The 26,860-nt window shown below is 46.9% G+C and overlaps 1 protein-coding gene across 6 annotated transcripts in view; it reads right to left on the bottom strand.

Annotated features, from left to right (window-relative positions):
* CACNA1A (calcium voltage-gated channel subunit alpha1 A) overlaps window positions 1-26,860 on the bottom strand; it is a 197,718-nt gene that overhangs the window by 151,745 nt on the left and 19,113 nt on the right. For all 6 annotated transcript variants that reach the window (XM_057490153.1, XM_057490152.1, XM_057490154.1 and 3 more), the window contains exons 2-3: window positions 8,947-9,053; window positions 6,782-6,921 (exon numbers count right to left, since the gene is read on the bottom strand). In XM_057490153.1, the coding sequence (XP_057346136.1) occupies window positions 6,782-6,921; window positions 8,947-9,053 (247 nt within the window). The remainder of the gene's footprint in view (window positions 1-6,781; window positions 6,922-8,946; window positions 9,054-26,860) is intronic.

Genomic DNA, 26,860 nt, shown 5'->3' with positions numbered 1-26,860 from the left:
GGATAAAACCAGAAAGCAAGATGTTGGTAAAGGGTGTGCTTAGGAATGGGTTTCACTGTGAGCAACTGGAATTCAATCCTGAGGAGGGCCTTTTGAGAGGTTGGAGATCATACCTCTTGAGTTTTCTCACTGAGCAACAGGGAAGCAAAGGCATTTACACAAGGATTCCTTCTCTTGCTGGATAAGGACTGTTCCTGGAGGTGTTGAGCATCTGCCATGTGGGCTGCGATGCTGAGGAGGGCCCTCCAGCAGAGATGCAGAAAGACAAGCGCGCTGGAGATACAAGGAAGTTAGCTTGCATGAGCACACTACCCACTGCAGGCAAACCCGGCAGTGAGCTGGATGCATACACAGTGGGGTCTTGGCAGCATCTACCACACAACCACAGAGGAATTTGTTAGAGATTTTTCCTCTTTTCAGTTCACCAACTCTGACTAATGAGGCACTCAGAATGGTCTAGGGGCTCAGTTCACAGTGTCTGCCACATACACTGCCTCTTCGAGTCCCTACCACGGCCCGGGAAGGTGGACACTACCCTGAACTCCTGCAGAGGCAGAAACCATCATGACTCCCCTTTTTCCCAGGTGAGAAAACCAAGGTTGAGAGAGATTAACTCCCTTTCTTGAGTTCATCGCTGGCAGAGATCTCTCTGACTCTGAAGCCCAGGTCTTAACCACTGGGCTATCCCAATCTCCCATTTCTAGAACTCTCTTCTGCCCATTTTTTCCTGCTACAGTGGAGCCCAAGATGAAAACTCTACCCAACTAGGCTTTCAACAATTACTCCTTGGCATTATTTTGGGATCCAAGAAAAGGAGTTTTAGGAAGCGATCCATGGAATGACAAGGGATGAAGCAGAACATGAGATGATAGTAAAGGGTGCACTAATGGATGGGTTGCCTTCTGAGCAACTGGGATTCAATCCTGATTTTCCTGGAAAACTTGACATTAAGGAGATGGCATAGGACTCAAGAAAATGGACTCTGGTCCAGATCTGCCTGAGCCCAAATCCTGGATCTACCACTTACAATGTGGGTGACACTGGGCAAATTATGTAAGCTTTGAGCTTCTGTTTCTTAATCTGTAAAATGGGGATAATTGTACTTAATTCAGAGAGTTGTAAGGATTAACTGAACATACACACATGTATAGTATATCAGGCTGCAAATGACTTATGAGTTCTCATTTGTTGATGTTGTTACCGTTGTTAAAAACAAGCCTTATGTTCATACTGGACTGAATCTTTGAATTTAACTTGGACCCAGGGTTATCCTAATTTTAGGGCAGCTGAGATCTTGATCCACCCTTTCACTAGCTGTGACATCCCTTGTAAATAGCTTAGCCTCTCTGAGCCTCAGATTAATCTCTACAACAGGCTTGTGAAACTGAAATGCGATCACACACATAAAATCGTTAATAGAGTGCTAGCACACAGTAGGTGCTCAATAAATGATGAGAATAAGGCAGCCAACATCCTTATTACCACCAACACTGTTATTACACGATGGAGATACTACCTTCCACTGCTTGGAAGTGAGGCAGTTCCCAGTGGAACACGTTCAGCAAACATCATGGAAACCAAATGCTTTAAACAGTAAAAAGATTGATGCCCTCTCAGTGATAAAATTCTCTGAATGATAAAAAGCATGTTGCCACAGTGAAGAATCCTTCTGGTACCAAGGGTGACTGAACCATGGGGGAGAAATGAGTGCAGAGAGACATTAAAATAAAGTGCAGCTGGTATTATAGGCATGGTTAGTTGGTCTTGTGAGTTAGAATGCTGGTTGTGTTTTGTTGTTGTGTTTAGAATGCTGTTTATATTTGCAGGCACTTCAAAATAGCTACATGGGAGGTGAAGGAAGGAGGAAAAGGTTAACTACATGTGTTTGTTCAGTGAATCAAGAAGGAAGAGAGCATAAGAGGTATATGACTCTGGTCAAACCATTTGCCCCACCCCCCCAGCCCTTATATCTTCAACTATATATGAAAAAGGGTGGGGGCAGTACGATTACTCTCTGAGGCTCTTTCTGTTTCTCTGGAAAGGGGCCACAAACTGGGTACTTGGAAGACAGGAGGAAGAAATTGAAGGCAAGGCTCTGATGGCAGAACCTGAGGGCTGGCAGTAATCATGACCACTCTTACTGCCCCCAAACCAGGGTTCTAGGGATCTTGACATGAATGTACTGATTCTGGAAGATTCCTGGTTTGCCACCATCTCAGTGTGACTTTGGACAAATTACTCAGCCTCTCTGTGTCTTAACTTCCTTGTGAGTGAAATAAATGGGTTAGACCTGCCAGGAGTCCACTGAGCCCTAAAATTCAATGATGCTATGAAACCATATCTGATGTCTTCCCTGCTGGACCTTGAGTACTTGGGTCATCAGCCCTCAAAAAAACTGCCCAAAGCCTGGGGCACTTCACAGGACCTTCTAGAAGGGAATCTTTGCTTTTACAGTCACAAAATGTCCAAGTTGGCAAGGACGCAGAGCTCATGTATCCTATGCCTTTTCTGATGTCAGGACACCTGTCATAGCCTGTTTCAGCTGTTTGATGCTCTCTCTCAGTGTAATGGTCCCCATCTTCTTTAACAGTTTAGCCAATTTCCCAGAACACTCTGGTTATCAGAAATGTTACCACTTTCCAGCTCAGCGCCATTTATTTTACGGAGCACCTGCTAGAAGCCAGGCACACTGCTAAGCCTGTGAATACAAAACAATTGCCTTCATCCCTACCCTGGTAATATTCGCAGTCTCTTTTCTCAACATGTATAATGGTATTAGTTGACCTCCTAGATATTTATATATATTTGAGCATTACAGTGAAAGTTCTGCCATCAGAGAAATATAGCCAAGCTTCTGAAATCTTCCTCTTACACATCTCAGTTTAATGACCAGACCTTCAAATGCAATGGAAGCCTGCTTTAAAGAGGTTTGATAAAATTACAAAATCAGAGCATCTCTGGGGCCGTAAGCCAAGCAGAGCAAATGGAATTCCACAGATAAGATCTTTTCTGCCAAACAGCCATACGAAGAAGGCAAAACTTTTGTAATCCATGAAAAATGAATGGTGTTTTAATGCTGTGTTTTGCTCAGAAGCAGAAGACAATGAGTTCACCAGGAAGTGTTCATTAAAGTCATCTTTGTCTCACCAGAGTCATTGGTGTCAAATTAATACACATGAGTCTCCTCCCTCTGGAACATGGAATTAAGAATTTACCGCACATGACCATCGGTGGCATTTTGAGGAGAAGCCTAGGCTTGCAAGGCTTTGAGTCTGCTCTTCCTGTTCTTAGCTTACAACCCAACAGGAGACTAAACAGCCCCTTGGAATTTGAAGTAATGAAATTTGAGCTACGTGCCTGATGTGGAGGAGACAGAACCACCAGACCAGGAGAAAGGATGTTAACAGCTGGAGGAGTAAGAGCAAAACCAGCAAAAGGAGAGTCAGAAAAATAAAGACGGAAAGGAAGAGATAACAGCGCGATCGAATGGTGGTTCCTCGTAGGATCAGGATCCACTGAGAACCTAATGAAAACTACAGACCAGAGTAATAGACACACACATACACAATTTTTGCAAGCAATTTCCAAGGGCTCGTGAATCCCATTAATCCCACCTAAAGGCTTTGATCCTTGGGACCTATCTGCCCCACATAAAGAATCTGTCCTGGAAAGGCTCATCAGATGCCAGGCAGCTAGACCAGAGACCACCTTATTGTAACAAAGGGGCAGATACGAACAGCCAAGCGGCTAACCCCTAATCAGATGGCTGCCTTTCAACTCTCTGAGACTCGCAATGGGCCCAGCAGTATTTGAGCTTCCCTAGGTGTTCCAAGAACCATGTTATATTAAAAACCAGGGGTTTTTAAGGCTCCTTCTGACAGCAAGGTCAAGTCAGTCTCTGCCAGCAAAAGTCAGCCCCCAGGGAGCATAAACTGGCACAACCCCTTTGCAGAGCAATTTGGCAATATCTAGTGAGGCTGAGGATGGGGAGAGCACACAACTCAGCAATTCTCCTCCTGGGTATGTGCCCTAGAGAAGCCACTGGCAAGAATGAGGGGACGACTTGGTGCAAAATAGCCCAAAGCTGGAAACACCTCAAATGGATAAACACATGGTAGAATATTCATACCACAGAACACCATGCAGCAGTGGGAATGGAGGAGTCAGTAGTCTTGTCAACCAGATCAATCTCATTTTCAGTGAAAAAGGCAGGTTGTAGAAGACGACACGTATAGAGAAACTTAAAGCATGCAAAAACAGCACCATTTATATTTCCTATATAGTCATGTAGTCAAAATGTAAAATAGGTGGTAAAGCATATTTCTGTATTCTTATATAAAGGTGTGACATATACATAGGAATGTCCAACACAACACAAAATTCAGAAGAGGAAGCAATGAAGCCAAAGAAATGGATGCAGGGATCTCACGGTATATGGAAAGGCTTTACTTTGATGGCAGATTGTTGCCTCATCTCCCACCCTCACCCCTCTTCCACTGCCTTCCTTCCTCCCTCTGCTCCAGCCACTCTGGCCGCCTCTCTGCTCATCAAACAGGCCAGCCTCAGGGCCTTTGCACTTGCTGCTCCCTCTGCCAGGCACTCTTGTCCTCCAGCCAGCCTCTGGGCTCATTCACTCACCGCCTTTGGGTTTTCACTCAGATATCACCTTCCCAGCGAAATCTTCCTTGGTTTCCGGCCCTCTGGCCCATCATAAATCCCAATCAATAAACCATAGTTGAAAGGTGAACGGGTATACATTTCCCACCAAGGACCTTGTATAAGGTAACACTAGCTGCTATAACAAACAAGCAAAAGAACTAGGTAATGTCTTCAACACAGCGGAAGTTCGTCCCTTACTCACTGAAAGCCCAGATCGGTTCCTTGTTGGTGGGCTTCTTTCATCCAAACGGGGCCTGGGGCCCTGGTCCCCTGCTACACTGTGCTCCAATTGTAGGCACCCAGCCCATCCTCTCCCTGATTTATTTTTGCTCTGTAGCCCTCACTGCCATGTAACACACCAGATATTTCACTCATTCATTCATTTTCTCTTTCTTTCCCACTTGAATATGAGTTCTGCAAAAGGGGGTTCCTGTTATTTTCTTCACTGCTGTGTCCCAGAACCTGGTGCATAGTAGGTACACAATAAATATTCACTGAATGAATATATGCATATATTGGTATTTGTTATATTATTATTCTCTACTTCTTTTTGAATGTCTGAGTATTTTTATTATCTGTTTTTAACAACAAAGTCAGCTATTAGGCTATTTCACAGACGAGTAGCCTAGTAAGCTAAGAGAAAAGTGCCCATCGCCATAACACGTCCCTGGAATGTGCCGATGACTCATCAGTAGTGGTCCCTTGGTGAACACCCAAGCCATTAGAGCTAGCCTAGAGTCCTCACGACAGGTCATTCACATCTGAATGCTTCTACGGAAGTGGCCCAATATGACAGCTCCCCTGTGAGAAGCAACATCGCTCTGGAACAGTAAGTGCATCCCTAGCCTGAACAGTGGGAGCCCAGCCAACACAGCAGGGGTGCTAAGACTCTTGACATCTGCCAAGAGCGACAGAACAAGGAGCAACCACAGAGTCTAGAGGAGAAATATGATCCTGCAGAAGAGAACTGTGAGGACAGCCTCTCAAGGGATTGGGGTCTTGCAAGAGAAAAGCCAGTCAGCTCAGAAAGGCACAGGAAGCAGAAATCAGCACAAAACAGTAATGTCATGCCTGCCTCTGATACAGGGCTTTGAGGTCCCTGACAGAGCCTGGCTGGCTACTCAGCAAATCCATTTCTCTTTCCTCCTAAGCACAGTCTGATGTTTCCCAGCTTCCTTGCAGTGATGTGTGGCCATGTGACTGAATTCTAGCCAAAGGAATATGAAAGAAGAGGTGTGTGCCCATCAGGCAGCCCAAGTATCACCTTCCCTGCACACTGCTTTTCCGTGGTTTGATGCAGACCAGCATAAGGTTCTTGGAAGCTGTGGGTCAATAAATGGAGCCACAATGTAGCAAGGGCCTGGGTCTGTCAATCAGTTTGGAGGAGAGAAGCCGACCAATGAGGAACTGTTTTGGACACTCAATGAGCGAGAAATAAACTTCTCTTCTGTTGAAAACATTCCTTAAATGTTGTGGTTGTTGTTATAGCAGCAAGTGTTACTTCATGCAGAGCTCTTGGTGGACAGTGTGCACCATCCTTTCAACTATAGTTCACGGTATACAGATTTGAAAACTCCTTGAAGGTGCTGACTTGACCTTATCCAGACTGGTTTTCTCCACAGTCTCACCACAAACTGTTGCACCCAGAAGTCCTCAAGAATCATTTACCAACTTGAAATAAAAGCATCCCCAAGTGAGACAAAAGGGCATGAGAGTTGACAGCTTGAGTTCTGGAATCACAACGTCTCAGATTCAAATACCAGCACCACTAGCTGGGTGATTCAGGCAAGTTCATCTCTGTGTTTCAGATTCCTCTGTGGTCACATGGGAATATTAATAATTCCTAATTCATTGGGTCATTGTGAGGATTAAATGAGAGGAGGCACAAAGGGCTCTTTGGAAGCAGTCAATTCTAATAAGCTATCATTGTAATTGTAACAGAAAGCATCCACTGTAATACGCAGCCTAGATATGGAGGTGGGGGGGTAAGAAGGCAGATGCCTGTTGGAGAACACGGAGATGCTCAGCCTTCCCAAGCAGAGCCTGGACCACCCCCACTATTACGTTTCCAAAGTCCTTGTAATTCAAGATGATGCTAAGAAACACGGCACACGTCACTTACCCTGTTAGCACCACCACGAAGTCCATCACGTTCCAACCATTCCTCAAGTAAGAGCCTTTGTGGAAGGCAAACCCAAGGGCGATGATTTTAATGCCCGCCTCAAAACAAAAAATTCCAATGAAGTATGGTTCTGTGTCATCCTGGAAGGGACAGAGGTAAAGGTCAGGGTCTTGGGCCAGGCAGAGGGCGCCAGCTCACCCATAGATCTGCACCCACCTGCCCTCTTCTGACCCTCCAAGCCCCCACTGCCCCCTGCCCCATCCTGCCCACACGTTCTTGCCTGAAGGCTTTTGCAAGAGAAACAGAAGAACAACAAAAACACTCTCCTGCTTTCCTCTTGGCCAACCTCACACACCACCGGCCAAAGAGAATTGCTTGTTTGGACCTGCATTGTCCCATAGAGCAGCTACTGGCCACATGTGCCTGTTTAAATTTAACAGAATTTCAATGGAGTAAAATGAAACATTCGGCTCTGCAGTCACCCCAGCCACCTTTCTAGTGGCTACACTGGACAGCGAAGATGTGGCACATTCCCATTACTGCAGAAACTTCTACTGGAAAGCACTGGCTTTGCATGTTCCCTGGTCACATACATCACTCAAGGCCTTGGGGGCTGGATCCTATGCACCAACGTCACCCCCAAATCCGGCCCTCATGACGGTTCCCTGCTAGCATGCACATGTTGCTCAAGTACTGGGATAATACCTCCATACTTGCTGGCAAATGGCCAGTGCCCCGGCCACTCACAGCACTTCCTGCTGCTTCTGGCTTCCAGCTGATGGTCTATAAAAACTGGAAATTAAACTCTAAGTCCCAATCCATCAGAGCCCCTCCATGGGTGTTTCCCCATCTGTTACAATTATGTCTGTCAAGCTTCAATCATTTGCATTCTGCTTCCACAATTTTTTGTGTATCAGCTTGCCATGGTGCTACTATTTGCTTACTATTCTTTCAATTGACTATTTATATTAGCTGCATCTTAAGCAAAAATAAAGTCTTAAAATTTTGGTTTGCTAAGCTATTAATATTTTTAAGAATACATATCATAATACATAACTATTTAAATCTTAAGACCGTCAGTACTTTGTGGATTAAGAATTAGTAGATTCTCACATCCCCCTTTCCCTGTCCTTGAGCTATCATAGCTGGCTCTGAAAAGGTGACAGAAAAGGAGAGAGGTCTCCTTCATTGCACGGTCAGAATGCCAGTTGCTCTCTCTCTCCCATTCCCAGCAGGAAGCTGAGGGATGACTTTGGGGGGGATCAAGAAGGAGGTTAATACTAGTTTCGATTTCTGCAGTTTCACCAAATGAGCGACTCTGAATGTTCCCCAGATAGCCACGTATAGGAAACACAGGGGACAGGAGAACAAGTTAAACGATATCATAAGCAAGCAACCAGGCTAAAATCAGTATGTGGGATACTCCTTAGGGAAACTAGGGTTTCTACAAGAAGTTCAGGGCAGGAGGGAAAATGCTGCTTTAGATTCAAAGTCTGAAGCGACAATAAAATCTAGACCACGTTTGGACCTTTGTTCGAACAAGGTATAAAATGCCATTTCTGAGACAGTCAAGGAAATTCAGTTATTGGCTGGGTCTTAGATGCCTTCAGGGAGCCACTGAAGATTATGTTGGGGATAGAAATGTCACTGTGGTAACTTCAGAAAACACCCATATTTTTAGCAAAGCAGACTTCTTTAAGTATATGTTCTTCTAGGATTTGCCTGAAAATATTTTGGTCATGAAAGACAAACCAAAGAAATAAAAAAGGCCAGAGGCAAGTGAGAGAAAATCGTGACCCTTGTTATATCTGTGTGATGGGTTTGTGGTGGGGGCGTCACTGCAACCGATCTATTTCTGTGTCTGAGCAACATTTTTCACAAAAGCATTTTGTTTTGAATATGATGTTTCTATGGACAATGTGACCACTTATCAGCCAGTGTCCTTCGGGTGGCACCTGGTCTGTCAGCTCTGGGGGGTGGACAGTGAGGGCATCCCTCTCCCCAGAGTACTGGTATTCATGACATTTAGGCTCCCCACATTGGGGGGCCTGTGATCCAGCTCTTGGCTCCAAAACTGAGGGCCCACTCCGCCCTCTGCACCCGCTGCCACATCAGTGTGCCACTGAAGCGAAGGAGAGAGACCCCCCAAGAGAGACGTCACTCACCAGTCGTTCAGACATTGGAGTCTTGTCATCATCAGGGAGGTGCTGCTCCAGGGCGAGGACGATGCAGTTTGCTATGATGGTGGCTAAAATCATATATTCAAAGGGAGTATTGAGGAATTAAGGAAAATCTTTCCAGCTTGTTTAGCTTCACAATAGAACAGAGCAGAAGGCAGCTTTCCCATACGCCCTCTGCCCCATAGAGGTAGCTTTCTCCATTTTGTTACAACTGTTACAATTTGGTGTATATTCCATGGGTTTGGATGAGTGTGTAACGACACATATCCACTATTATAGGGTCCTACAGAGTAGTTTCATTGCCCCAAAGTCCCAGCAAATGACTTTTTAAGGAAAATGTCAATATTCTTCCCCCATCACACCTCCGACATTCACTGAACAAACAGCAATTCAGCACCTACTGTGTGTCAGGCCCTGTTCTGGGCACAGGGGATACAGCTGAGAGTAAAACAGGCAAAAATCCCTGTCCTAATGGAGGGCAAGTGAGCTAACCTTACCACATTATGTAATATGTTAGACGATGGTATGGTAGATGTTATGGAAAGAAAAAGCAGAAAAGGAAGTCAAGGGTATAATTTAAAATTCAGTGGTCAGATCTGACGCCAAAAGCCTGAGTAACAAAAGAAAAAAAAAAGATAAATTGGACTTTATCAAAATTTGAAACTTTTGTACATCAAAGGGCATTAGCGAGAAAGTGAAAAGAAAGCCAACAGAACGGGAGAAAACATTTGCAAATCATTTATCTGATAAGGGTCTAGTATCCAGAATACATAAAGAACACATATAACTCAACAACAAAAAGACAACCAACCCAATTACATAATGGACAAATGGCTCGAAAAGATAGTTCTCCATAGAAGATAGTCAAATAGCCAGTAAAGACAAGAAAAGACATTCAACATCCTTAGCCCCTGGGCAAAAGCAAATCAAAACCACAATGAGATACCACTTCACTGAAATAGTCAAAATAAAATACAAACAGAAAACAGTAAGTGTTGATGAGGATGTGAGAAACTGGAACCATGGTACATTGTCGGTGGGAATGTAAATGGTGTGGCCACTGTGGAAAATAGTTTGGTGGCTGCTCAGGAAGTTAAACATAGAATTACCGCATGATCCAGCAACTCCACTCAGGTGAGAGAATTGGGAAACTCCAAACCATTGGAAAACAGGTGCTCAGGTGCATGTTCACAGCAGAAATAGTCACAAAAGCCAAAAGGGTGAAACACCCCAAATGTCCATGAGTGAGTGGAGACATAAAAATGTGGTATATCCATAGAATGGAATATTATTTAGCCATAAAAATGAAGTACATGCTATGATGTGGATGAACCTCAAAAACATTATGCTCAGTGAAAAACGTCAGACACAAGAGACCACACAGTGTATGATTACACTGACATGAAATGCCCAGGACAGGCAAATCGGTAGAGACAGCCAGAAGATTAGCTGTTGCCAGGGGCTGGCGGGGGGCCAGAGGGGGAAACGGGGAGTAGCTGCTTAATGTTCTGAACTAGGTAGACATGATGACTGTGCAACATTATGAATGTACTAAATGCCACTGAATCAGTCACTTAAAAACGGCTAATACTATTATGTGAATTTCACCTCAATAAAGAAATACACTGGTCAGGGCAGACTTCTGGGAAGCTGGCCTGCCAAGATGTGAGGGAGAGAGCAGGTAATCCACGTGGGTATTTAGAGAATTGCCTCTCTCTCCAGATACAAACTCCTCCGCCAGAGCGCCCCACTTGCGGGGGCTGCACTTGGGGATAATCTATCCTGCTCACTTCCTATTCTACTGATAGGAAGTGAGACTGCTTGAGCAGTCAGTTGGTGAACCGGAATGTCACCTGTCCTGATGCCAGGCCCACAGAAGCGTCCCCGTTCCAACAGCCTTGGTAAATGGAGCAGGCAGTCTTGGAGGAGGTTGAAACATGGAGAAATTGATGCCAAAGGCCATGCATGTTGGTTACTCTGGAGTAGGATTTCCTGATCTGGGCACTACCGACATTTGGGGCTGGATCATTCTCTGCTGGAGGTGGGGGGCGCTGTCCTGCACATCACAGGGAACTGAGCGGCACCTGTGGCCTCCACCCGCTAAATGCCAGCAGCATCTCCAGTTATGACAACCAAAACTTAACGCCCACCAGAAGTGATCTCTAGACATTGTCCAGTGTCCCCTGGGAACACTGGAATTCATTGTTCTGTGGAAGGATCAAACAGCACGTCTTGGTGAATGTGGCCATGTAAAATCACTGTCTTCCTTCCAGCTTTCTCCCTTGGAAACCTAATTGGCCTCAGTCTTCCCTTTGGCCCTATAGTTAGGGTTAGCATTTTGGACACTCCATAAAACCAAGGGATCTCACAGGCAGGAGGAAGAGGAGGTGGAGCATAGAACTACTTTCCAGGTGGGGAAAGAAAGTCTGAAAGAGACAAACTGGGAGCAAGAGTAGTAAACCCAAAAAACCAGGCCTTTTTTGTCACCAGCTTCGGCTTTTGCCTCCAGCTGAAAGCAGATGAGCTGGGCTCCACACACTCTCTGAAAAGCAAATCCAAGACTCAGGGCAATTTGGGGAGCCAACAAAAGCCAGCCCTGCCGACGATCTACTCTGATTGGCTTCCTGCCTCCGAGCTGACAGTCATTAAGGAGCCCAGAGAACAAAGCTGTGCTGTGTTGCATAAATACTCCATTCTGCCTCACCCTGCAGCCCAGAAAATAAGAGACAATATTTGTACATACAGAAGCAACGCCAAGCCCTTCCCTGACCTCCCATCTCCGAGGCTTCTGCAGCCATGACTTGAATCTGATGATTTCACTTCCCTGCACTGCCCACCAGCTCCTTGCTTGCTGCTGCATGAAGCTGCCGCCTCACTCCTGGTGGGGGAGGGGTGGGGTGGGGTCTGGCCTCTTGGCCCTAAACAGTTGGGGTGTGACTTCCTTTGCATCCCATTCAAGCTGAGATTCCAGGCAGAGTCCCAGAAGGCCAGCAGAAAGTAGCACTTTTATGGGCTGCCTTACCCGGGTTTCAATTGTCCAATGTCGCCTGGACTTCAGAATCAGAGCTCTCTGGGAACAGTGATGAAGCCTTAAGTCAGCACGCGGGCAAATGGTGAGAGCCTGCCCACTTCCCCCTTATTTTTTGTCAGACATGTCCAGTCTGGCTATCAAATGTCATCCCTCTCTCCCTCCCTCCACGCACCTGCAGACCGTGCCAAGGTCCACACACAAGCTCCAAATGGGAGTCTGCAACACAGACCTCACATCCTTGCAACTCAACGTGTGGTCCACGGGCCGCCGGCAGCACCGGCTACATCCATTAGAAAAGCAGAGTCTCAGGCCTATGCTGACCTGCTCAGTTACAATCTGCATTTTAGCAAGATATTCAGAGGATTGAAGTTTGGGAAGTACTGCTTTAGATCTATTTTAGGGACAGGAGGAGCTCAGGTCGCTGGCTTTGAGTCATCCCCAAGGAGGGGGGCTCCCTCTTCTCCTCCAAGTTTTTCTTCCATATTCTGACCCCAGCAGGAAAATTCAGGAGTCCTGGACCAGTGCTCTGCCCCGACTCAGGCAAGGGAGGTGATTAAGAAACCTCAGATCTTGATCAAACAAGAACAGTATTGGAATGAGACCAAAAAGCAGAAAAGAACTCCAGCTTAATGCACGTGGAAGTGTTCACAGCCTACCCATGGCTCTCAGTCTCACTGAGAAGAAAGTCAAAGTCCTCCCAGCAGCCAGCAAGGCCCCGCACGACCTGCCTCCATCACCTCCCTGCCCTCATCTCCTCTAATTCTCCTCCTTGTTCACTCAGGTCAGTCACACTGGCCTCTTCCATATTCCCCAAACACACCCCAGGGCCTTTGCACCTGCTCTTCACTCCTGGCATGCTCTCCCCCCACAGAGTTCCCTCCCTCACTCCCTTTAGGTGTTTCCTCAGAGGTCACATCCACAGCAAGGCCTTTAACACCCTTTCTCCACTTAATGTTTTTCCTCATCCCTTGTCCCCAGGCAAACATTGCTGTATTCTTTGTCTTGTTCACTGTTCATCACCCTTACTAGGCTATAAGCTCTATGCAAGCAGGGATTTTTGTCCACTTTGTTCACTGCTTTGTCATCAGCACCTGGGACACCATGTGTTACATAGCAGATGCTAGATAAACATGTGCGCGTGGAAGGAAAGGTGGGGGGTGGTCCTGCTCTGTGCCTCTCTCCCCCCCTTCATTGCATGCCAAGTCTCAGTGGGCATGGTAAGGGCACAATCAGCTCCTTGAAATATGCAGATGTGGTTGGCACACAGACACAAAGGTGAGGTCTTGAGTTCTTCACACAGGGGTTGAGGCTGGTGGAGGTGCCCCAAGGCAAAGTCAAAGGTAGTGGGGTGGGGGTGCTTTTCTCAGCCCAACCCTGAGTTGTGCCTGAGTTTCTCAATTTAGAAAGCCTGAGTTCTAACTCACAGCTGTGGTGAGCAATGCCTCTGTGAGCTGAGCTGAGCCTTTCTGCTCCCCGATTGGTTTGGGGAGAAAGCACCTGTGTCAGCGGGATCCAGAATAATCAGCCAGCGAAGAGGCCAAGGGGAGGGAGCCGGGGGAGGGGAGGATGAAAGGAGAGAAGCACCCCTGATGGGAGGAAAAGCTGGCTCCTGAAATGGCTTGTGGAAGCCAGGCTAGCAAACAGCTCTGCAGGCAACTGCAGATACACAAAGCTGCCTGCCCAATTAGACTGATCAGGACACACACAGAAGCCCCAGAAAGGGGCTGTGCATGACACAGGACATGACCAAGCGACACTTCCCAAGGAAAAAGTGTGGCATCTGCTAACAGGAACTGCTCTTGGCATCTAGAATATCAAGGAAAATCAATCTGCAAAGTGGGCATGGCTGGTGGCTCCAGCCCCTTTGTAAGACCTTGAAGAATGTCCAAGTGATTTATTCTTCTCTTTGTGGCACCTCTGTCCCCATCGCCTTCCCAACCTCCTGTGGCTGTCGTGAAAACCAAATCAGGCGTGTTAAGTCATCAAGACCTTGTCTCTAAAATGAGGGCCACCTGATGGGCAGTTTCTGAAGATGCAGAAACTTCTGAGTCGGCTAAGCAGTTGAGCTTGTGGGGAGAAGGCAAAAGATCTTTTCATGTTACATCCACCTCATTACAATTACCAGAAAAAGAGTGGGGGTACCAGGCCCTAGATGTATGGGATATATTTCTTTCTGCACTGAACAATGTCAACTATTTAATTTGGTGATATAATCAACTATTATGGGGCCCTTAATGGGCACAGCAACCCTAATTGTAGCCGCTGTTAATGAAATTTTTTGTTGGGCAGACACCGTGCTAAGCATTTTACACTCACTGTTCCAGTTAATTCCTTGCAACAACTCTACAAGATGCCTTCTGTTGCAGCCCCATTTCCAGATAAGCAAATTAAGGGCCAGAGAGAGTAAATAAATTGCTCAAGAGTTAGAGCTCATCCCAAGATCCACACTTCTAAGTTGGTGGTTCCCACAGACCACTCAGCAGCTTACCTTTATTAGAAGGTGCATGGTTTGCCTTCATTTAAAAACTGGAGTTGGGGGGTATGCCTGAGGCCTTAACTACATGGCTGAGACCCTATCTGAGTCCTGACCAACTGCCACAATATAACATAGTAATGATCAACCATCCCATACTAGTCCATGCCCTCATAAAGCCCAACCCAGTGGGTCATATTCAAGAACTTACAATAATCCAAAGTTTCTCCAGTTCTCAGACACGGGCTCTGAACTCTTCAACAGAGTATTAACCAAAAAATCAAGCCTAGCAAAGAACTTTCCACCAGCCGATTAGCTTGAGACACTAGCAGTGAAGATACACTAATAAGGGCAACCCCTGGGCTTTCAGCACCACGGCCAGCAGCAAGTGGGCAAAGTTTAATTTCCTGTCCACCCAGAGGCTGCAAGCCTGGGGCAGGGCAGGCAGGCCTAGCGTTGTCAAGTATTAACATTCTCTGAGACATCTGTGAAGACCTACAAGTCACATACAGCTCAGAGAAAAAAAAAGATTCATTACGTCAGCAGGAAAGTAAAATGAGAAAATTAAAAACCCAACACCAAATGGGGTTGATGTGCGTTTGTTTTTACATATTACCCAAGGATTTTTCAACACTTCGGTTCTGAAATAATTCCCAGAAGAGAATGCAGTGAACGTCTGTGGTCTGTTCCCTGAATACCAGGCTCAAGAAAAGCGCTGTGAACAATTCCATTGGATATTCTGTATGAATGGGATGATACAATATGTGACCTTGTGTGTCTGGCTTCTTTCATTCAGCAGAATGTTTTTGAGGGTCATTCACACTGTAACATGTAACTGTACATCATTCCTTTTTAAGGCTGAATAATATTCCACTGCATGGATTTACCACTATTTGTTTATCCGGTCACCCCAATAGCTGATTCAACCTTTTGGCTATCTAGAATAGGCAAGTCCATAGAGACGTAAAGCAGATTGGTGTCTGCCAGGAGCTGGAGGAAGGGAGGAAGTGGGGAGCAACTGCTTAATGGGGACAGGGTTTTCTTTTGCGCTGACGAAAACGTTTTAGAACTAGACACAGGTTGCTGTTGCAGAGTATTGTGAATGTACCAAATGCCAGTAAGTGTTCACTTAAAAATGGTTAATTATGGTATGTGAATCTCATCTCAATTTTTAAAAAATCTCTGCTGGTTTTGCTTCTTTTCTTTGCCCTCGGTTCTTAGAGTTCCCATGATATGTCTTTGCTCATATCACTGACTTTTCTGGCTCTTTCCTCTGGGCCCTGAACCTTGAAGAGACATACCACCCAGAGAGCCTTCAAGATCCCTTTTTAAAATAACAGATGGTTTTAGTTACAAAAGGAATGTATGGTTATTGCATTCTTTTTCTAATATTAAAATTTATATTTTATCTTTTAAAAAGGGAAAAGTCCTTACTCCATCCCACTGCTTGGAGATAACCACCACCAGCAGTTTGGGGTTTTTCCCCCACGTGTATTGTTTACACTGGCTGCTCTCTTCCCTGGGTCACTCTTGCCCTCCATGAGCAGGGCTCAGTCCTTCGCCCCCTGCGGGCTGTACTAAAACATCATCTTCCCAGCGAGGTTTTCCCTGGCCACCAGGTCTAAAATCTCAACCCTGCCTACATCTCTATCCCTCTTCCCTGTTTGTCTTTTATTTTTAAAGCAACTTACCACACTGAATAAACTATGTATTTTATTCACCTTATTTATGTCAGTCTCCCATTAGGGGCTTGTTCTTGGCTGCGTCCCCCACACCTAGAACAATGCCTAACACATAGCAGGTGCTCAGTAAGTACTATGAATGAATGAAAACAAACATACAACATCACAGCTTCCCTTTATAAAAATGGGACTGTGCTATATAATGTTCTGCAATTTATTGTGCCCTACCCCCACCCCAGAGGACACATTTTCCTATTCCACCTTCAAAATACCCTTCTCTTTAGCCACCACTCCCTTCCTCCCAGTTCACCAAGTCTTCCATGTAAACCAACAACTGCTCGATGAAGCCCTGCAACTCGCTGATGCCACCGTCTCTCAGCACCCTGTCCTTCATCTCCTTCACTGGCAACCGTACTTAGTTTGATCATGTATCACTCCCTCAACTCTCCTTCCCTCCTGGAAAAAGCCCATCCTTGGTTGAATCCAACGAGTTGCCTAGCTGCCTTTCTAGTACCTCTATTGAGAAACATTCCTGAATGAGATCAGTGATCCAGGCTGATGTGAACTTCATGATCTTAAACCTCAAGTAAGCATTGGAGAATTCTGGGATCCCAGATGGCAGAAGATACCAGTTCTCTTGGGAAATGACCCAATTTAGAGAAATAAATATTCCCCCATCACTAGAAACCCCACCCTTGACTCCAGATCTTCGTCCAGCACCCACCCATTTCTCCACTCCCAGTCATAAAGGAGTTGACTACATATGTTGCCTCCACTTCCTCACCCTGAGTTATCCCACTCTCTTCAGCCTGGCTTCTAGCCCCACGGCTTAACCAAAACTCTCCTCACAAGGATCGCCAAAGACCTCCTGGCTGCTGTCAGATTCCAGGGCCACTTTACTGTGCTCTGGTCACTTGGCCACGCCCTCCTTTTGCATTTTCCTAGGACCCTATTCTCACTAGGCCTGCCTCCCCTTCTCACACCTCCTGTCCCATTCAACCTCCAAATGCTGGTCTTCTCTGGGACTCAGTCCTTGGCAATCTCCCCTTCTCCATCTGCACCCACGTCTCATGCCTCTGACATGTTCTGTCATTCTCCTGCTGCCCTTTCCCTGCCAAACACCCACTCATCACTATCGGTGTCCTGGGAGAGGCAGGGTTGACTCGGGCTGGAAAGGCATCACTCCCTTCCCTCATCTCCTGCCTTCTGGGTGGGGCTGACCAGCAGGAAAGTGGGGGGAGGGAAGTTGAGGGTATGGCTCTGTTCTTTTGTACCTTCTCAGGCAGCTGCAACTGCATAAGAGCATCTGTGTTTCCTACGGCTGCCGAAACAAATTTCCACAAACTGGGTGGCTTGAAACAACAGAAATTTATCCTGTCACCATTGTTCAGGCCAGAAACCCACAATAAAGGTATCGACTGGCAGACCTGAGCTCCCTCCAAAGGCCCTACTGAAGGATTCTTTTCTGCCTCTTACAGCTTTCTGGGGCTCCACGCATTTCTTGACTGGGGGAAGCATCTCTCCAGTCTCTGCCTACATCTTCATATGACCTTCTCCTGTTTAATCTCCCATTCTCTTCTCTTCTAAAAAGACCTGTCATGGAATTTGCTCACCAGGACACCCTCGGCACCCATCTCAGTGCCAGGCACCTACATAGCAGGATAAATGTTTGCTGAATGAGCAAATGAATCCACATTCACTTCATTTCTCTTTACCTCTTAGCAGCAATCCTTTCTGCCTCTTCCACCTTCTCTTCCAGCTCTTCCAGCTGTTGCACTGGCAACCCAAGTTAAACAGATTTTCCAGAAAGCCCCAGGTCCCTGATGAACCTCCTTCACATGCTACTGTACCCTTCCCTCCAAAAGGGGGTCTTCCTGGCCTTTTCTTCTGCTGGTCTTTCTGTCTGTGAAGATTCTCCTTGACGCCTTACCATTAAAAAAAAACAAACCAACATATTCTGTGCCTCCAAAAGAAGCTTTTACTTTTGCAAACTCTATTGATTTAATCCTAGAGACTGCTGGCAGCAGTCCCAGGAGCTTAATCAATACAACACCCAGCACAGCCAGAGCATCAAGGAACCTCAGCCAAGATCTTCTGCTTGGGTCTTCACAGACCCTGACTGAATCTTTTACAACGATGAAGAAAGATTTACAGTAGGGGATAGGATATATGCAATTGCTCCAGGATCCTGCTTAGGTGAGCAAAAGGAAATGTCTTCAAGCTTGAGACAGTTCAGAGCTATCTGTTAATTGGCTACTACAGCTGATTCCGAGGGGGGCTAAGCAAGCAAGAAACTGATAACAGAAACCCTGCAGGTTCTAGAACCTGAGTATAGACTCCCTGGTGGGATGAGCAGGTGTCGATGCCCCAGCAGTTAACCTTGCTGTAATTTAGTTCCTGCTTAAACTTAATCCATAGTCAAAACTAGTCTAAGAGAAAGAACAATATGATTTGTAGCCGAAACTACTTTTAGAGAACAGAACAATGGGTTGGTCTTGGAATCTGGTGCAAGTCATGAGCAGTTCTCGTGATCCTTTCCAATGCAAACCCAGATAAGGAACACACTGTGGGACTCACGTGGCCAGATGGCTTGACAGAATGTAAGAGAAACTTTAAGAAAGAATTAGCCTGCAATTGTTTAGCTTGATGAAAAAACTCATCCTGTAATTATTGATCAATACCTGTCTGTTTGCTGCTGTAACCTAGTAAAAGCACAGGGGAGCGCTGACTCGGTGCTTAGTCTCCCTCATTCTGACTCGGTTTCTCATGTTCACGGTCCCTGACTGCAACAGCAGGAGTACAACAGACAGAAGGGGAGTGGGGTTAAAAAAGGTGACGGTGGCAAAAATGAACACAGAATGAGTTAAAACTGGAATTCCTTCACCCCTCAGCAGATACTAAATGATCAGGGAAGGAGAGAAAAAGGGTCATAGGAAGAAAGGGGTTGAGGGTGACTGAATCAATATATAGGGGTTTAGAAACCATTTAGCTCCTTGAAGAAAAAGTCAAACAATTCTCTCCCACATATTTTTTTCAAGACTAGAAAACAGGGAGAGGAAGTAGAGGCTCTATAGGAAGAAAGCAGAAAGGAAGTAATAGTGGAGCTAGAAGTTTAAATACTTGAAGGTCTGCATAATCCTCATGAGAACACTGTATGTTAGCCCCAGTGCACAGAGGCTGACACCTTATAGCCTGGATATTGTACATCCTGCTGCAGTAACAAACAGCCCCCAAGTCTCAGTGGCTGAAAACAGCACAGGTCTATTTTCTTGCTTATGCTGCATGTCTGCTGTAGGTGAGATGGGTGCTCTGTGTCCCCTGCACCTCGTCTGTTGAAGGCTCCATCCCTGGGTACACATGATGGCAGAGAGAGGCAAAACATGTTGAATTATACACTAGCTCATAAAGTTTCTGCCCATAAGTGACTCATGTCATTTCCCCTCATGTTTCATTAGCTGCCGCAAACCACTCAACCATGTCTGACTTCAAGGAGGCGGGAAAGAAAAACTGTACTGTGTGCCCAAAGAACCAGAAATATTAGCAGAGCAAGGTGAGGGATTTCCACATAGGAAGATTAAATGACCTGCCCAAAGTCGAATAGCTTCAACGGTGGCAGACAGGGGACCAGAATTCAGGACTCTATGGTCCACGGTCTTTAAATGCTACCAACTTGCACATGGCAGGAGTTGAGAATAAAACTGAGACAACAGTGAGGAGAAATACCAATGGAGGCATCAGGGAGAAGGAACAAGAACAATAATACATTGAGTGAGGGAGAGATGGAAAGAGTCTGAAAGGTAACACCAGAGCATAAGTAGAGAAGTCGCATCTTTAGAAACTGAAACACGTCAAAAACATTAGGGAAAGGGGTGGGGAGTTCCACACTCCTTTCAGAGGTCAACAGAGACAAAGGATGGAGTAGACACCTAGATGGAGCCACATAAGGAAGTGGAGGTGCCATTGCAAAGAGAACCTGTGTGCTTCTTGCTCTTCCCCCTGAAGGCCACCATCTTCGCTCAGCTGGAAGGTCCAACAAATGCTAATTGGTATAAGTGTCCCCAAGAAGCTGAGGCCTGGCTTGCCAGAATTTCCATCAGCTGCACTGCCCTTCCCTGGACATGGTTCTGGGGAATCTGGGCTGGAGCTGGATGGTGTTCCAGATGGAGGGTGTGGACTTGGCCCTTCTGACTATTGTTCCCCCATCCCTACCCAGGCCAGACAGGAAGCATGAAAGATCCTGGCTTTGTTGCACACCCAACCAGCAGGCAGGAACTCCAAATAACCGGGTAGGCCAGTTCAGTGTTAGAGCAAGGCTTCCGGAAAGCACTCCCCATTGCAGCCAATGCATCCCTGCCATTTTACTCACAAGCACCTATGATGTACCACCTAAGTACTTCCTGGGTGTTAATCCATTGAGCCCTCACGACCTTCTGTTCAGAAACTGTCACCCTTCAAATTATATCCAGAATTGGTGGTTGCCAGGAACTGGGGGAAGAGGGGAAAGGAAGTTACTGCCAAGGGGCTTAGGGTTTGCTTTTGGGAAGATCAAATGTTACAAAACTAGAGGTGATGGTTGTGCAACATGCCGAATGTACCAAAGGCCAATGGACTGTACAGCTCAAAATAGTAAATGTGTTGTGTGTATTTAAGTACCGTTAAAAAAATCTAAAAATTATTGCCAGGATCTAACCCATTCCTCATTACCTCCACAGCCAGCACCCTGGTCCCACCCCCACTTGCCTGGACCCTCCTGTCTCTTCCTCTCCAATCCCCAGCTTCTGCCCTCTTCCCCCATAGTGGCCAGAGGAGCCTGTAAGCCCGAGTCAGGTCACATCCCTCCTCTGCTCAGAGCACCCCATAGGGCTCTCACTCGGAGCAAAGCCGAAGTCCTTTCTCGGCCTACATGGTCCTGCACACTCTGCCCTCATCTCCTCCCACGCGCCCCTCTGCCACTCCTTTCAGCCACAGCCACCTCCACCTCCTAGCTGTTCCTCCAACATGCCAAGCTCGACCCTCCCCCAGGACCTTTGCAGCCGCTGTTCCCTCTTCCCCCAGACACCCTCACGTCTTTCCGCTCACCGCCTTCAAGTCTGGGCTCCAATGCCACCTCCTCAGTGAGGTCTTATCTAATATAGCAACTGGCCTCCCCAACCCCCTTCCCTTACTGTTTTTTTCCCACTGCCCTTATTAAGAATCTCTTTAAAGTACTCTGCAAGTAACTTATTATTTTGCCTGCTGTTCATCCTGTTTTTCTCAGTGAAAATATAGGCCCATGAGGGGAAGGACTTTTGTCTGCTTCCTGTGTCTAGACCACTGCCTTGCTCACTATATACACTTGACCAGTACTCAGGATATGAACATATAGCCCTGTGAGGTGGAGGCTATTTCCCATCTGTTTTACAGAGGAGGAGAACTGAGACTCATTATCAGAAGCACAGCTAGTCATGCATGTGTGGTCACTAAACAGTCTGAGTTCACAGTCCAGTTCTCAATCAGAATGACTGTTTTGTATTTCTGTCCATGCAGCAAGGATGCCCTGGGCACCTCCTCTGTGCCTGGTGGTGTTCTAAGTGCTGGGGATGACTGAAGACAAAACAGAGCTCAGGTTATAGGGGTGACATCATACCTGGCTTAGCCTTTTCCTGCCTCCACTCTCACCTGTTTTCGTATTTGGCTGTGACAGTGGCCACTGGGCCACATGCTTCAAGACACCCTGAGACACAGACTGACCATGAGACAGTCTTTTACCCGTTTCTGTCATTTGTCATCTCTGACATCGTAAGATATCACTGACACTGTACAATGATTTGTCAGATCCACCATCTTCACAATCAACAGTTTTCATCCCATGCCTGCAGATTCATGGATGAATGGGATACCAAGTGCCTCCTCCTCCAAGAAGCAGCCCCTGATTTCTCCTCCCCAAACCAACCCTCATCTCTCCATCCTTGGAAACCTAAGCACCTCCCCTGAGCTGTTTTACAAATGTTTTGTGGTCTTTTTCTTTCATGTTTCACTGCATAGGTACAGAGTTTTGGCCGGAATGCCACCTGCACTCTTAAACATGAACATATTGTACATTATTGTAAGTGTTGCAAAGAATGATGAATGAGAGACCTAACTTAGACAGAGAGAGGGGGGCTGGGTCAGGAAAGGCTCTCTGAAGATATACCAATTAATGGAAAACCTAAAGGATGTATAAGCGTTCACCAGCTGAAGAGTTGGAGTAAGGTACGAGCACTTCATACCATAAAGTGTGGCTTTATTTGTAATGGCCCAAATGAGAATAAGCACAAATTGTCCATCAACAGATGAATAGATGGGCAAAAACTGTGGGATTTCCATTCCCCTGAATGTTAATCAGCAATAAAAATGAATGAAGCCATGGAGCTCACTCATTCAACATGTTTATTGGCCACGTACTGTGTGCTGGGTTCCAGGCTGCTCTAGTTCACAGGGATGGGCAGAGCCAGTAACACTGCCTACCTTGTGAAGGTCACAATAAAGGGGAAAGAGACAATGAGAGGGAAAAATAAAGCAGGATGGAGGTGGAAAATGCTGGGTGTGCAAATTAAAATAGGGTGGATGGTATGATCTCACTTCTACGCAGAATCTAAAAAGCAAAATAAATCAACAGGCAAAACAGGAACAGACTGGTTGGTGCCATGGGGGGAGGGTGGGTGAAATTGGTGACGGGGATGAAGAGGTATAAACTTCCGGTTATAAAACAAATTAGGTGGATGAATAGTACAGCACAGGCAATACAGTCAGTAATACTGTAATATCTTTATATGTTGACACATGGTAAGTATACCTGGTCAGCAGTTCAAAATATATGTAATTGTGAAATCACTGTTGTACGTATGATACCAATATAATAATTGTTTATCTATTTTTCAATTAAAAAAATGGAATTAAAATAGGGTGGATGCAAGAAGGTGGCCCTTGAGTAAAGATCTGGAAAGAGAAGCCCTGAGGTTACCTGGGGTAGAAGGATCCAGGCAGAGGGAGCAGCCAATGCAAAGGCCCTGGGGTAGGACCCTGCCTGGTGTATCTGAGGAAGAGTAAAGAGGCCCGCCTGGCAGGAGCTGGGTGAGGGGTTTGTAAGGAGAACAGCTCAGAGATACTCGTGGGTTCCCCGAGGAACAGAAAATCAGCAATGGCCATGAGCATGGTGACTTCTAGAGCTCAGGAATAAGGGAGGGAAGAGAGGAGGATGAGAAGTCTGAGCTCAGAGCCTCCACCACCCTCATTCCCCACATCTTACTGACCAACAAGCCTGGTGTTAGGAAAGCCCCACACATCTCAAGGGCCTGACATGCTTCTCAGGAGCAAAGAAGAGAAACAAAGTCTGGCTTTGAAAGAACAGAAGGGAAAGAAAAATATATAAACAGAGGAACATGGGGGGGCAAACTGCTGATACATAACATGTACTATATATAACATCATGTGACTTTGGCACAGTACAGCCTGTGGCATGTTTTTTAATAAAGTTTTATTGGCAAACAGCCATGTCCACTCACTTACATATTGTGCACGGGTGCCTTTGCTACAACAGCGTGAAGCAGTTTTCATTGTTATTGTTCCGTTGTTGCCTGTTTACTGCGGACAGAGACCCGTGGCCCTCAAAGCTTCAGGGCTTTACAATCCAGCCCTTTGCAGAAAAAGTGTGCTGGCCTCTGTACTCTAACAATAACACAGAACTGCCTATCAATACATTAAATACTTACAGCATGTATTTACAGATTAAATATAACTATATAATATAAAATGATATAATTACTATTATAACTAACTGGTATATTGAGTGTTTATTAGATGCTGGGCAGCAGACTAAGCTTTTTGGTTTACGTTGTTGCATTAAACCTGTTCACTAGCTTAATGAATAAGGACGTGAGCATCACTGTTCTTCCTGATTAAGAGCGCAGCCACTGGGACCAGACAGCCTGAATTCAAATCCCACCTCGGTCCTGTGCGGACGGGGAGACTTCAGGTGAGCTATGGAATTACCCTCTGTCCTGGTTTTCCCTTTTGTCACCTAGGATGATGATAACGGCACCCACCCTTCCAGGCATGAAAAGGATGAAATCAACTGATGCAAAGTGAGGTGCTTGGCATACTGAGCAGAACTCTGTTGCCGCGATTGTCCTTAGGAGGAAACAGAGCCTGAGGAGGTGAAATCACTTGCCCAAACGGGCTTTCGGGGATTGGATCCCAGGCTGCCCTCCCTGCCAGAAGCAGACATCAGGCAAAGCTGGGAAGAGGGTGACAAAAACCAGGAACCACGGGGCTCATGAGAGGCGGAGCCAGTCCACCACCCTAGGGAACGGGCCGCCTCGCCCCTCTTTGCCATCCTGGACCTTGGAGCACTCGGGGGGCCAGGACCTGGCTGGCTGGCTGCCCAAGAAGCAATGAGGGGCTGCTCTTCCGCTGTCCGAAGAGGGGCGGAGAGGCCAGCTGAGCGTGGACGGAGGAAACCCAGACAACGAGGGCCCTATCATCACAGAGCCCAGAGGAGTTCAAAGGAGTGGGCAAGGCTGGGAGGGGACAGGCCATTGTCACAGCCACTTGGCTAACCCTGAGGGGGGCTGGAAACTGGGATCCATTGCTTACACAGCTGGACTGGTTTGGGGTGGGGTGGGCACAAGCCATTGTTAGCACATCTAGGCTGCAATTGCATTTGTGCACCTACCGCTGGCTGCCAAGACGCTGGGAAGAGAGGGAGGGGCAGGTGAGTCGGGGGTGGGGTTGCTTCCTGCCCATAGGACCTAGTCCACCTCCCGGGCTCAGCCCCAGAGGCCCCTCCAAGTTTTCCACCAAGACTGTCGCTTGCTTGCAGCAGGAAGCTTCCCTCTCTGACCCTGTCCAGGTACCTTCCCTCCACCCCAGCTGAGGGGTGCAGACTGCCTGCTAAAGTCCCCCCCTACCAGCTTCCTAAGCAGAGGGCCCTACACTCAAGCCTGGCATAGAACAGAACTCCTTTCGAGGACACCAAAAGACTTTCACTCAAAGCCAGGAAAAAGTGAGATTCGAAAAAGATAACAGAAGGGGAGGTACAGCAGGTAGAGAGAACTATAATCCCCCACCATCACCACCACCGAACAATACTAGCAGCCGAGGAGGCTTTGTTTGGGCACCTGAGAACCGATCTCTCCTGGTGGAAACGACATCATGAGGTGTCTGTCCTCCTAACCTCCTCCTCCTGGGTGCACACATGGCCTCAATGTCACAGTGTCCCCACAGCTGGGGGGGCCATGGTGTTGGCCATCTCCTGTTACCCAGATTCCACTCCCCCTGCTGTGCCCAGGGAGGCTGACCCGTGTGGGCTGCCCCACTGCGCTCCCTATCCTCTGGCTTCAGGCTGGGCACAACAGTGGAGGGCCCTGGCAGGAGATGGGGGAGGGCACAAAGCGGGGGCCTTTATTCCGCTGGCTTCCTCAGGTGGCAGCTGCTGTCAGGCACCTATTTTGATAACCCCTTCTCCCTTTCTCTTTCTTTCAGAGAGGGTGCGAGGGAGAGACCGTCCTTTGCAGAAAATGGTATCTCTCTCTGTCCTGATTTTCTCTGATTTGTAACTGTCCACATCTCTCAATTCGATTCTTGAAGTGTGTTTTCTGTTTCCTACGGAGACCGTCCCTGATGCAGCACAGCATGAGATTCTACTGCATGGAAAGCCGGCAGAAGCCAGGCTCGCCTCTCCTGTTACGGCAGCCGACACACACTAATACCCTTTAGAGGGCTCGCTCCCACCGAGCCCACACAGTTGTCTCCACCTCCAATACCAGAGACCAACTATGTGACTCAAGCCTAAGCCAGTCACAGCAGGCCTTTCCTTACCTCCCATTTCCCCACAGTGATTGGTCAGGCAGGAGCACATGACCAGAGCAGAGCCAATCAAAAGCAAGAAATCGTTTGCTTTCTGGGAAGATGGCGGGAAAGGAGAATTACTTTGAATTCCTGGGATGACCAAACCCTCAGAACTGCAACCACATCACGGCTGCATGGGAATGGAACCAGAAACGAGGCCTAATGATGTCATCTGATCCCTGAATCCAAATGAGCCGGAAGCTGGTCACTCTCTGCACTCTTCTGTCCCAGGAGCCAGTAAACTCCATTTTATAACAGAACCGAGATAAAATCCTTGTCTCTCTCCCCTACCCGTCTTGTAGGGTGGGTTGGGGGTGACAGATGAGGCAATAGCTAAAGTGTTTTGCAGGAAAGGCTATCAGGTCACTGTTGTTACTGTTATTAATAAATGGCCATTGTTGAACTGCTTCCAGAAAACCCTGGGGGCCAGGGGCTGTACAGTGGCTTTCTTGGCTACAATTCCAAAGACCATCTGTGATAAATACATCCTCCAGAGCACATACCCTTGGCAGGAACACAAACTGCTTTCCTCACCCAGAAAACTCAATCAGAGAAAGAGAAATAGAGGATCGGGGTAGGGGAGGGAATCACGCCAGCTCAAAATATCTTTCAACCTGATCAATGAGTTCTAGCTCCACGGCCACCATCCCAGTCCAAGACACAGATCTTTTCTGAAGGACTACATTCATTTGCTCACTGGTCTCATGGCTTTCATTGTCTGTCACCTCCCCAACCCCGCCCCGCCCCCACACCCTTTCCAATCCGTTCTCCACAGAGCAGCCAGGGTGGCCATTCACAGACACAATCTCATTGTATTGCCGCCTCAGTGGTCAGATGGTGCCTTTA

Source organism: Manis pentadactyla, chromosome 12, assembly GCF_030020395.1.
Source record: "Manis pentadactyla isolate mManPen7 chromosome 12, mManPen7.hap1, whole genome shotgun sequence".
NCBI lineage: Eukaryota > Metazoa > Chordata > Mammalia > Pholidota > Manidae > Manis > Manis pentadactyla.
Note: the sequence above shows the minus strand (reverse complement) of the source record. Positions and strands in the feature narration are given on the sequence as shown.